This window comes from Salmo salar, chromosome 16 (assembly GCF_965601325.2).
Source record: "Salmo salar chromosome 16, fSalSal1, whole genome shotgun sequence".
In the NCBI taxonomy this organism is placed as follows: domain Eukaryota; kingdom Metazoa; phylum Chordata; class Actinopteri; order Salmoniformes; family Salmonidae; genus Salmo; species Salmo salar.
The window spans coordinates 96,928,278-96,942,500 of NC_138306.1; the positions used below are offsets into that span (position 1 = coordinate 96,928,278).

Sequence of the window (14,223 nt, forward strand, 5' to 3'; positions counted from 1 at the left end):
ATTTAAGTGGTTCGGGGGTTTATTTGATATGTATTTATGTAAGATGGAGTGTTTGATTTAAAATACTTTTTTTTTTGTAATTTATTGAATTAAAATACTTGTATTTTGTATTTTCATATGTAAATAGCCAGCCAAAACAGCAACAACATTCTCAGTAACGGTTACAAAAACATTTTACTTGCTATGACTGTGATATGTTGTTGTTTATCTACACTTGAGCAAGTCACTCTGGATAACAGCGTCTCTGCTATAAGTGTAAATGAACAAACCAAAACGACCTGCAAAGCACACTGGGTATTATTATGAGAGAGATCATTAGAATAATACCCAGCATGCTTTGCAATTGTTCTGGTTTTTTTTTTACGTTTCCATTTGTATATTTCGTTAATTTAGCCTGACGCTCTTATCAGACCATAGCGCCATCACAATCCATGTACTGTTCGTTCAATCAATATCCGTCAGACTTCTGATAACAATTTTTTTTTTAAAAAAGGTATAGAAAAGTATTTTGAAAATATAAATTACAGCTCTCGAAAGTATCTTGTTTAAAAAAAAAAAATGCATTGGAGTGTCGTTCAGCCCAGTATAATAGAATTTATAAAAATACTCAGAAGTAATTTAAATACATATTGAATCAAATAAATGTAACAGAAATACTGCCCATCGCTGTACACAATAACAACACAACAGGGTGTTGCATCCCAAATTACACCCTATTCCCTACATAGTGCACTACTTTTGACCAGAGTCTTATGGGCCCTATATGGGGAATAGGGTGCTATTTGGGATACATGTTTATATTTATATAGTTGTTTTGAGTTTGGGAACGTTTACTGCTCAGAACCAATGTCTGTCTCTCTCTCTGTCTCTCTCTCTGTCTCTCTCTCTGTCTCTCTCTCTGTCTCTCTCTCTGTCTCTCTCTCTGTCTCTCTCTCTGTGTGTCTCTCTCTCTGTGTGTCTCTCTCTCTGTGTCTCTCTCTCTCTGTGTCTCTCTCTCTCTGTGTCTCTCTCTCTCTGTGTCTCTCTCTCTCTCTCTCTCTGTGTGTGTCTCTCTCTCTCTCTCTCTGTGTGTGTCTCTCTCTCTCTGTGTGTGTCTCTCTCTCTCTGTGTCTCTCTCTCTCTCTCTCTCTCTCTCTCTGTGTCTCTCTCTCCCTCTCTCTGTCTCTCTGTGTCTCTCTCTCTCTGTGTCTCTCTCTCTCTGTGTCTCTCTCTCTCTGTGTCTCTCTCTCTCTGTGTCTCTCTCTCTCTCTGTGTCTCTCTCTCTCTCTCTCTCTGTGTCTGTCTCTGTCTCTCTGTGTGTCTGTCTCTCTCTGTCAGAGTCTTAAGAGATAAATATATGAACGTGATGGATGGATTTCTTCAGTAGCATAAAACCCATTTTTGGAATTTCTCAACAGTCATTTATTTTTATTTTATTTTTTTGTGAAAAGAGTATTCCATGTTGAACTGCATATCTGCTTTGAAAAAGCCTTTAAATATCCAATAAATCACTCCGACGGATAAAAACGGGGTTAGTAAAGAGCTACATCCATCCCCTACATTCATTTCCCTCACTAGAGACTGATATTCCCCTCACTAACTTTAAACATCAGCTATCTGAGCAGCTAACCGATCGCTGCAGCTGCACACAGTCCATCTGTAAATAGCCCATCCAATCTACCTACCTCATCCCCATATTGTTTTTAATTTACATTTCTGCTCTTTTTCACACCAGTATTTCTACTTACAGACCATCATCTGCTCATCTATCACTCCAGTGTTAATCTGCTAAACTGTAATTACTTCGCTCCTATGGCCTATTTATTGCCTTACCTCCTCACGCCATTTGCACACACTGTATATATACTTTCTTTTTTATTCTACTTTATTATTGACTGTCTGCTTGTTTATTCCATGTGTAACTCTGTATTGTTGTCAGTGTCACACTGCTTTGCTTTATCTTGGCCAGGTCACAGTTGTAAATGAGAACTTGTTCTCAACTAGCCTACCTGGTTAAATAAAGGACTTGTTCTCAACTGGCCCACCTGGTTAAATAAAGGACTTGTTCTCAACTGGCCTACCTGGTTAAATAAAGATGAAAATACAAAAAAATGTTTAAAAAAAATTAAAAATAAATCCCAAATGTGAAGCTTTTGCGTTAACAAACCTTCAGAGCTTCTCAACACAACAACAGTCTAGAGAAAAAGGGGCTGAGAGTTTTCCCCTTTTAAAAAGTGTCTTTCGTCGTGTCCTAAGGCTCCCTGCAGGCTGCTGGACAATCCATGCTATTGATCGTGGCATTTTAAAAGCATGAAGAGCCAAGCTTGCAAATCAAAAAATTTGCCAAATGGTAAATGCTGGAGGTACAGAGAGAGAGAGAGAGACAGAGAGAGAGACAGAGAGAGAGAGAGAGACAGAGAGAGAGAGAGAGAGAGAGAGAGAGAGAGAGGAGAGAAAAACACACAGAGGCGGAGTTTAACCGCGTTACAAGCAACAACCTCCTGTCATAAAGGGCTGTTTTAGGGACAACGAGAGTCACACAGCAAATCTATAAATATCTAGATTGCAGAGAGAGACAGAGAGAGAGAGACAGAGACAGACAGAGAGAGAGACAGAGACAGAGAGAGAGACAGAGACAGACAGAGAGAGAGAGAGAGAGACAGAGAGAGAGACAGAGACAGACAGAGAGAGCGAGAGAGACAGAGAGAGACAGAGAGAGAGAGAGAGAGAGAGACAGAGAGAGAGACAGAGACAGACAGAGAGAGAGAGAGACAGAGAGTGACAGAGAGAGAGAGAGAGAGAGACAGAGAGAGAGAGTGAGAGAGCAGTACCCCCCCCTTCAGGGATTCCACGTTTTAATTGAAACTGAACACTCCAAACTCCCTATGAAAACACAAACTATCTCTGTAATAACAGCCCTGCTAGATTAAAAATCACACTATTTAAATACGCCTCAAAGGACTCTGTTCGTCTAACAAGATTTCACATCACTCTGTTATGACTGTAATTTTCATGTTAAATGTCTTGTTTAACAGCCATCAGGCAGACATCATACGCTGCCCTTTGTTCCCTGTGAACAAGATTAAAACGTTTTAACGTTTAGCCGAGCTGTGAGATCTCACTCTGTCCTGTTTCCTGTGTTGGGTCTGTGCTGTGTTGGGTCTGTGCTGTGTTGGGTCTGTGCTGTGTTGGGTCTGTGCTGTGCTGGGTCTGTGCTGTGCTGTGTTGGGTCTGTGCTGTGCTGTGCTGTGTTGTGATGGGTCTGTGCTGTGTTGGGTCTGTGCTGTGCTGGGTCTGTGTTGGGTCTGTGCTGTGTTGGGTCTGTGCTGTGCTGTGCTGGGTCTGTGTTGGGTCTGTGCTGTGTTGGGTCTGTGCTGTGCTGGGTCTGTGCTGGGTCTGTGCTGTGCTGGGTCTGTGCTGTGTTGGGTCGGGTCTGTGTTGGGTCTGTGCTGTGCTGGGTCTGTGCTGTGTTGGGTCTGTGCTGTGCTGTGTTGGGTCTGTGCTGTGCTGTGTTGGGTCTGTGCTGTGCTGGGTTGTCTCCTGGTCGTCCTGACAACAGTTTCATCACACACACACACACACACACACACACACACACACACACACACACACACACACACACACACACACACACACACACACACACACACACACACACAGAGGACACACACACACACCCACACACACAGAGGATACACACACACACAGAGGACACACACACACACACACACAGAGGACACACACACACACACCCACACACACACACACACACACACACACACACACACACACACACACACACACACACACACACACACAGGACACACACACACACACAGGACACACACACACACACACACACACACACACACAGGACACACACACACACACAGGACACACACACACAGAGGACACACACACACACAGAGGACACACACACAGAGGACACACACACATACACAGAGAGAGGAGAGAGAGAGAGAGAGAGAGAGAGAGAGAGAGAGAGAGAGAGAGAGAGAGAGAGAGAGAGAGAGAGAGAGAGAGGAGAGAGAGAGAGAGAGAGAGAGGAGAGAGAGAGAGAGAGAGAGAGAGAGAGAGAGAGAGAGAGAGAGAGAGAGAGAGAGAGAGAGAGAGAGAGAGAGAGAGAGAGAGAGAGAGTACACGGTGTGTTTCCTCACCTATGAAGAGGTTCCACTCAGGGTCCAGGTCAGCCTGGTTAGCCAGACAGCCTCTCATCACGTTATGGCAGTAGTTCTGACAGGGCTTCAGCCCAGGGAGGCCCCTGCAGTACGGACAGTAGAGCATCTTAGTCAGGGCTCTAATGCAGACGGGGGCCACATTCACCTGGGGGGGGAGAGAAACAGGATGGAGATAAATTACTTATATTGCCTTGTCATGTCTACCAGGCTAGAGGATCACCTGTCAAACGGGATGTGGGTTAAGGACAGTACCAGGCTGGGTTAAGGACAGTACCAGGCTGGGTTAAGGACAGTACCAGGCTGGGTTAAGGACAGTACCAGGCTGGGTTAAGGACAGTACCAGGCTGGGTTAAGGACAGTACCAGGCTGGGTTAAGGACAGTACCAGGCTAGAGGCTCACCTCTCAGACCAGGGCCTGGGAGATGGGCTGGAGGCTGAGGTCAGAGGGGAGAGGTAGTCATGGTGATGTGAAGACCAGGGCCTGGGAGATGGGAGATGGGCTGAAGGCTGGAGGCTGAGGTCAGAGGTAGTCATGGTGATGTGAAGACCAGGGCCTGGGAGATGGGAGATGGGCTGGAGGCTGAGGTCAGAGGTAGTCATGGTGATGTGAAGACCAGGGCCTGGGAGATGGGAGATGGGAGATGGGCTGGAGGCTGAGGTCAGAGGTAGTCATGGTGATATGAAGACCAGGGCCTGGGAGATGGGAGATGGGAGATGGGCTGGAGGCTGAGGTCAGAGGTAGTCATGGTGATGTGAAGACCAGGGCCTGGGAGATGGGAGATGGGAGATGGGCTGGAGGCTGAGGTCAGAGGTAGTCATGGTAATGGGAAGAGAAGGATATTTGTGTGACGGGTCATTACAGGAAGCAAACAGAGGAGTCAGAAACCTCAGGCCACGGCCATGGGTTGTTATATGTCCCAAATGACACCCGATTCCCTACTTAGCGCACTCTAGGGCCTATAAAACTCCGGTCAAAGGTAGTGCACTATATAGGCAATTGAGCTCTATTTGGGACGCGGACATTGTGAGGACCAAGGGAGTGATTCAAAAAGCACCGGCCAGATCTGAGGAGGAGGGATATCCGAGTTGGCAGAGTTGACTCCTCAGAGAAACTAGTTCCCTAACGACAATAACACATAACAGCAGCCAGACTCTCCCGCTCCACTGATCCTGCTGCAGTTAGAGATACACGACTCAGACAACTCGTTATATCTCTCAGAGATAAAACAGACTTCTGTGGAGTCCAGTTAGACAGAGATGAGACTCAGACAACTCGTTATATCTCTCAGAGAGATAAAACAGACTTCTGTGGAGTACAGTTAGAGATACACGACTCAGACAACTTGTTATATCTCTCAGAGAGATAAAACAGACTTCTGTGGAGTACAGTTAGAGATACACGACTCAGACAACTCGTTATATCTCTCAGAGAGATAAAACAGACTTCTGTGGAGTCCAGTTAGACAGATACACGACTCAGACAACTCTATATATCTCTCAGAGAGATAAAACAGACTTCTGTGGAGTACAGTTAGAGATACACGACTCAGACAACTCTATATATCTCTCAGAGAGATAAAACAGACTTCTGTGGAGTCCAGTTAGACAGATACACGACTCAGACAACTCTATATATCTCTCAGAGAGATAAAACAGACTTCTGTGGAGTCCAGTTAGACAGATACACGACTCAGACAACTCTATATATCTCTCAGAGAGATAAAACAGACTTCTGTGGAGTCCAGTTAGAGATACACGACTCAGACAACTCTATATATCTCTCAGAGATAAAACAGACTTCTGTGGAGTCCAGTTATACAGATACACGACTCAGACAACTCTATATATCTCTCAGAGAGATAAAACAGACTTCTGTGGAGTCCAGTTAGACAGATACACGACTCAGACAACTCTATATATCTCTCAGAGAGATAAAACAGACTTCTGTGGAGTCCAGTTAGAGATACACGACTCAGACAACTCTATATATCTCTCAGAGATAAAACAGACTTCTGTGGAGTCCAGTTATACAGATACACGACTCAGACAACTCTATATATCTCTCAGAGAGATAAAACAGACTTCTGTGGAGTCCAGTTATACAGATACACGACTCAGACAACTCTATATATCTCTCAGAGAGATAAAACAGACTTCTGTGGAGTCCAGTTATACAGATACACGACTCAGACAACTCTATATATTTCTCAGAGAGATAAAACAGACTTCTGTGGAGTACAGTTAGACAGATACACGACTCAGACAACTCGTTATATCTCTCAGAGAGATAAAACAGACTTCTGTGGAGTCCAGTTATACAGATACACGACTCAGACAACTCTATATATCTCTCAGAGAGATAAAACAGACTTCTGTGGAGTCCAGTTATACAGATACACGACTCAGACAACTCTATATATCTCTCAGAGAGATAAAACAGACTTCTGTGGAGTCCAGTTAGACAGATACACGACTCAGACAACTCGTTATATCTCTCAGAGAGATAAAACAGACTTCTGTGGAGTCCAGTTATACAGATACACGACTCAGACAACTCTATATATCTCTCAGAGAGATAAAACAGACTTCTGTGGAGTCCAGTTATACAGATACACGACTCAGACAACTCTATATATCTCTCAGAGAGATAAAACAGACTTCTGTGGAGTACAGTTAGAGATACACGACTCAGACAACTCTATATATCTCTCAGAGATAAAACAGACTTCTGTGGAGTCCAGTTAGACAGATACACGACTCAGACAACTCGTTATATCTCTCAGAGAGATAAAACAGACTTCTGTGGAGTCCAGTTATACAGATACACGACTCAGACAACTCTATATATCTCTCAGAGAGATAAAACAGACTTCTGTGGAGTACAGTTAGAGATACACGACTCAGACAACTCTATATATCTCTCAGAGAGATAAAACAGACTTCTGTGGAGTCCAGTTATACAGATACACGACTCAGACAACTCGTTATATCTCTCAGAGAGATAAAACAGACTTCTGTGGAGTCCAGTTAGACAGATACACGACTCAGACAACTCGTTATATCTCTCAGAGAGATAAAACAGACTTCTGTGGAGTCCAGTTATACAGATACACGACTCAGACAACTCTATATATCTCTCAGAGAGATAAAACAGACTTCTGTGGAGTCCAGGTAGACAGATACACGACTCAGACAACTCTATATATCTCTCAGAGAGATAAAACAGACTTCTGTGGAGTCCAGTTATACAGATACACGACTCAGACAACTCTATATATCTCTCAGAGAGATAAAACAGACTTCTGTGGAGTCCAGTTAGACAGATACACGACTCAGACAACTCGTTATATCTCTCAGAGAGATAAAACAGACTTCTGTGGAGTCCAGTTATACAGATACACGACTCAGACAACTCTATATATCTCTCAGAGAGATAAAACAGACTTCTGTGGAGTACAGTTAGAGATACACGACTCAGACAACTCTATATATCTCTCAGAGATAAAACAGACTTCTGTGGAGTCCAGTTATACAGATACACGACTCAGACAACGCGTTATATATCTCTCAGAGAGATAAAACAGACTTCTGTGGAGTCCAGTTAGACAGATACACGACTCAGACAACTCTATATATCTCTCAGAGAGATAAAACAGACTTCTGTGGAGTACAGTTAGAGATACACGACTCAGACAACTCTATATATCTCTCAGAGATAAAACAGACTTCTGTGGAGTCCAGTTAGACAGATACACGACTCAGACAACTCTATATATCTCTCAGAGAGATAAAACAGACTTCTGTGGAGTCCAGTTATACAGATACACGACTCAGACAACTCGTTATATCTCTCAGAGAGATAAAACAGACTTCTGTGGAGTCCAGTTATACAGATACACGACTCAGACAACTCTATATATCTCTCAGAGAGATAAAACAGACTTCTGTGGAGTACAGTTAGAGATACACGACTCAGACAACTCTATATATCTCTCAGAGATAAAACAGACTTCTGTGGAGTCCAGTTAGACAGATATACGACTCAGACAACTCGTTATATCTCTCAGAGAGATAAAACAGACTTCTGTGGAGTCCAGTTATACAGATACACGACTCAGACAACTCTATATATCTCTCAGAGAGATAAAACAGACTTCTGTGGAGTACAGTTAGAGATACACGACTCAGACAACTCTATATATCTCTCAGAGATAAAACAGACTTCTGTGGAGTCCAGTTAGACAGATACACGACTCAGACAACTCGTTATATCTCTCAGAGAGATAAAACAGACTTCTGTGGAGTCCAGTTATACAGATACACGACTCAGACAACTTGTTATATCTCTCAGAGAGATAAAACAGACTTCTGTGGAGTCCAGTTATACAGATACACGACTCAGACAACTCTATATATCTCTCAGAGAGATAAAACAGACTTCTGTGGAGTCCAGTTATACAGATACACGACTCAGACAACTCTATATATCTCTCAGAGAGATAAAACAGACTTCTGTGGAGTCCAGTTATACAGATACACGACTCAGACAACTCTATATATCTCTCAGAGAGATAAAACAGACTTCTGTGGAGTCCAGTTATACAGATACACGACTCAGACAACTCTATATATCTCTCAGAGAGATAAAACAGACTTCTGTGGAGTCCAGTTAGACAGATACACGACTCAGACAACTCTATATATCTCTCAGAGAGATAAAACAGACTTCTGTGGAGTCCAGTTAGACAGATACATGACTCAGACAACTCGTTATATCTCTCAGAGAGATAAAACAGACTTCTGTGGAGTCCAGTTAGACAGATACACGACTCAGACAACTCGTTATATCTCTCAGAGAGATAAAACAGACTTCTGTGGAGTCCAGTTATACAGATACACGACTCAGACAACTCTATATATCTCTCAGAGAGATAAAACAGACTTCTGTGGAGTACAGTTAGAGATACACGACTCAGACAACTCTATATATCTCTCAGAGATAAAACAGACTTCTGTGGAGTCCAGTTATACAGATACACGACTCAGACAACTCGTTATATATCTCTCAGAGAGATAAAACAGACTTCTGTGGAGTCCAGTTAGACAGATACACGACTCAGACAACTCTATATATCTCTCAGAGAGATAAAACAGACTTCTGTGGAGTACAGTTAGACAGATACACGACTCAGACAACTCTATATATCTCTCAGAGAGATAAAACAGACTTCTGTGGAGTCCAGTTAGACAGATACACGACTCAGACAACTCTATATATCTCTCAGAGAGATAAAACAGACTTCTGTGGAGTCCAGTTAGACAGATACACGACTCAGACAACTCTATATATCTCTCAGAGAGATAAAACAGACTTCTGTGGAGTCCAGTTATACAGATACACGACTCAGACAACTCGTTATATATCTCAGAGAGATAAAACAGACTTCTGTGGAGTCCAGTTATACAGATACACGACTCAGACAACTCTATATATCTCTCAGAGAGATAAAACAGACTTCTGTGGAGTCCAGTTATACAGATACACGACTCAGACAACTCTATATATCTCTCAGAGAGATAAAACAGACTTCTGTGGAGTACAGTTAGAGATACACGACTCAGACAACTCTATATATCTCTCAGAGATAAAACAGACTTCTGTGGAGTCCAGTTAGACAGATACACGACTCAGACAACTCGTTATATCTCTCAGAGAGATAAAACAGACTTCTGTGGAGTCCAGTTATACAGATACACGACTCAGACAACTCTATATATCTCTCAGAGAGATAAAACAGACTTCTGTGGAGTCCAGTTATACAGATACACGACTCAGACAACTCTATATATCTCTCAGAGAGATAAAACAGACTTCTGTGGAGTCCAGTTATACAGATACACGACTCAGACAACTCTATATATCTCTCAGAGAGATAAAACAGACTTCTGTGGAGTCCAGTTATACAGATACACGACTCAGACAACTCTATATATCTCTCAGAGAGATAAAACAGACTTCTGTGGAGTCCAGTTAGACAGATACACGACTCAGACAACTCTATATATCTCTCAGAGAGATAAAACAGACTTCTGTGGAGTCCAGTTAGACAGATACATGACTCAGACAACTCGTTATATCTCTCAGAGAGATAAAACAGACTTCTGTGGAGTCCAGTTAGACAGATACACGACTCAGACAACTCGTTATATCTCTCAGAGAGATAAAACAGACTTCTGTGGAGTCCAGTTATACAGATACACGACTCAGACAACTCTATATATCTCTCAGAGAGATAAAACAGACTTCTGTGGAGTACAGTTAGAGATACACGACTCAGACAACTCTATATATCTCTCAGAGATAAAACAGACTTCTGTGGAGTCCAGTTATACAGATACACGACTCAGACAACTCGTTATATATCTCTCAGAGAGATAAAACAGACTTCTGTGGAGTCCAGTTAGACAGATACACGACTCAGACAACTCTATATATCTCTCAGAGAGATAAAACAGACTTCTGTGGAGTACAGTTAGACAGATACACGACTCAGACAACTCTATATATCTCTCAGAGAGATAAAACAGACTTCTGTGGAGTCCAGTTAGACAGATACACGACTCAGACAACTCTATATATCTCTCAGAGAGATAAAACAGACTTCTGTGGAGTCCAGTTAGACAGATACACGACTCAGACAACTCTATATATCTCTCAGAGAGATAAAACAGACTTCTGTGGAGTCCAGTTATACAGATACACGACTCAGACAACTCGTTATATATCTCAGAGAGATAAAACAGACTTCTGTGGAGTCCAGTTATACAGATACACGACTCAGACAACTCTATATATCTCTCAGAGAGATAAAACAGACTTCTGTGGAGTACAGTTAGAGATACACGACTCAGACAACTCTATATATCTCTCAGAGATAAAACAGACTTCTGTGGAGTCCAGTTAGACAGATACACGACTCAGACAACTCGTTATATCTCTCAGAGAGATAAAACAGACTTCTGTGGAGTCCAGTTATACAGATACACGACTCAGACAACTTGTTATATCTCTCAGAGAGATAAAACAGACTTCTGTGGAGTCCAGTTATACAGATACACGACTCAGACAACTCTATATATCTCTCAGAGAGATAAAACAGACTTCTGTGGAGTCCAGTTATACAGATACACGACTCAGACAACTCTATATATCTCTCAGAGAGATAAAACAGACTTCTGTGGAGTCCAGTTATACAGATACACGACTCAGACAACTCTATATATCTCTCAGAGAGATAAAACAGACTTCTGTGGAGTCCAGTTATACAGATACACGACTCAGACAACTCTATATATCTCTCAGAGAGATAAAACAGACTTCTGTGGAGTCCAGTTATACAGATACACGACTCAGACAACTCTATATATCTCTCAGAGAGATAAAACAGACTTCTGTGGAGTCCAGTTAGACAGATACACGACTCAGACAACTCTATATATCTCTCAGAGAGATAAAACAGACTTCTGTGGAGTCCAGTTAGACAGATACACGACTCAGACAACTCGTTATATCTCTCAGAGAGATAAAACAGACTTCTGTGGAGTCCAGTTATACAGATACACGACTCAGACAACTCGTTATATCTCTCAGAGAGATAAAACAGACTTCTGTGGAGTACAGTTAGACAGATACACGACTCAGACAACTCTATATATCTCTCAGAGAGATAAAACAGACTTCTGTGGAGTCCAGTTAGACAGATACACGACTCAGACAACTCTATATATCTCTCAGAGAGATAAAACAGACTTCTGTGGAGTCCAGTTAGACAGATACATGACTCAGACAACTCTATATATCTCTCAGAGAGATAAAACAGACTTCTGTGGAGTCCAGTTAGACAGATACACGACTCAGACAACTCTATATATCTCTCAGAGAGATAAAACAGACTTCTGTGGAGTCCAGTTAGACAGATACACGACTCAGACAACTCTATATATCTCTCAGAGAGATAAAACAGACTTCTGTGGAGTCCAGTTAGACAGATACACGACTCAGACAACTCGTTATATATCTCAGAGAGATAAAACAGACTTCTGTGGAGTCCAGTTAGACAGATACACGACTCAGACAACTCTATATATCTCTCAGAGAGATAAAACAGACTTCTGTGGAGTCCAGTTAGACAGATACACGACTCAGACAACTCGTTATATATCTCTCAGAGAGATAAAACATTTAGCTGGAGTCTTTTATTAGTTCTGTTGGTCTCTTTGATTTTTAAATCAGGTACCTTGTCTCTCTCCTCTCCACCCACCGCCCCTGGTTGAGTAAAGCTACACGCGCGTGTGTGTGTGTGTGTGTGTGTGTGTGTGTGTGTGCAGCAGCTGGCTGGGATCAAACACCTCCTCTCTGACACGTACACGGGTTTCAGTGACATCAGAGTGTCTCATGAAGGCTTTGAAGACAGAACGCTGCTGTTTTCATCACGAGATGGCACCGTTCAGATCTGTGTGTGTGTGTGTGTGTGTGTGTGTGTGTGTGTGTGTGTGTGTGTGTGTGTGTGTGTGTGTGTGTGTGTGTGTGTGTGTGTGTGTGTGTGTGTGTGTGTGTGTGTCTGTGTGTGTGTGTGTGTGTGTGTGTGTGTGTGTGTGTGTGTGTGTGTCTGTGTGTGTGTCTGTGTGTGTGTGTGTGTGTGTGTGTGTGTGTGTGTGTGTGTGTGTGTGTGTGTGTGTCTTGTCTCAGATCTTGATGTCATAACCCCAACAGGAGCGTGATTCAAATCAGTGATTTGAGAAACAAAAAAACCCAGATTCATTTAGCGGCAGAAAACATCTCATCTGTTTCCCTCCTTTGAAGAAAAGAGCTGATCAGCCATTACATCTAATCTCTCCGGAATATTCCATCGCCATGCAGTCGTCCCCTAACTGTGATGTGTCCTTTCATTATGTACACCCTGTTTGAAGTACTGGTATGTCGTTTTAAAGTACTGGTATGTTGTTTTGAAGTACTGGTATGTCGTTTTGAAGTACTGGTATGTCGTTTTGAAGTACTGGTATGTCGTTTTGAAGTACTGGTATGTCGTTCCTTTACTCCGGGAGAAAACCATTCACCAGATCGACATTGTGTTTTGGTAATAAGATCAATTTCATGACTTATAAAAAAATGTCTTATGTTTTCACAGTGTGTAAAGACTGTAGTGGATTACAATATTTAAATCCAACATTTAAATGGGAAATCAACGTCAGAGAAAATTTAAAAGATTTATGTTTTATGCCTCAATAGCGTTGAATATTATTTCACTGTATAGTGCACTACTTTAGACCAGGGCCCTATATAGTGCACTACTTTAGACCAGGGCCCTATAGAACCCTATTCACTATATAGTGCACTACTTTAGACCAGAGCCCTATAGAACCCTATTCCCTATATATAGTGCACTACTTTAGACCAGGGCCCAATAGAACCCTATTCCCTATATAGTGCACTACTTTAGACCAGGGCCCTATAGAACCCTATTCCCTATATAGTGCACTACTTTAGACCAGGGCCCTATAGAACCCTATTCCCTATATATAGTGCACTACTTTAGACCAGGGCCCAATAGAACCCTATTCCCTATATAGTGCACTACTTTAGACCAGGGCCCTATAGAACCCTATTCCCTATATAGAGAACTACTTTAGACCAGGGCCCTATAGAACCCTATTCCCTATATAGTGCACTACTTTAGACCAGGGCCCAATAGAACCCTATTCCCTATGTAGTGCACTACTTTAGACCAGAGCCCTATAGAACCCTATTCCCTATATATAGTGCACTACTTTAGACCAGGGCCCTATAGAACCCTATTCCCTATATATAGTGCACTACTTTAGACCAGAGCTCTGAGTACATAATCCCAGCCTGAAAGGGGAGTCAGACTGGATCAGATATTTCATTATAAATACATACTGAATTATAAATACATACTGAATTATACATTAGAGGGAAATATTTCCTGCTGACAACATCAACATCCTCTACTGATAAAGTCCAATA

At 42.3% G+C, this 14,223-nt stretch overlaps 1 protein-coding gene across 1 annotated transcript in view; it reads right to left on the bottom strand.

Moving 5' to 3' along the window:
- LOC106575051 (glypican-6) overlaps nt 1-14,223 on the bottom strand; it is a 277,451-nt gene that overhangs the window by 48,943 nt on the left and 214,285 nt on the right. The window contains exon 4 of the mRNA XM_082962444.1: nt 4,158-4,323. Coding sequence (XP_082818570.1) covers nt 4,158-4,323 — 166 coding nt within the window. The remainder of the gene's footprint in view (nt 1-4,157; nt 4,324-14,223) is intronic.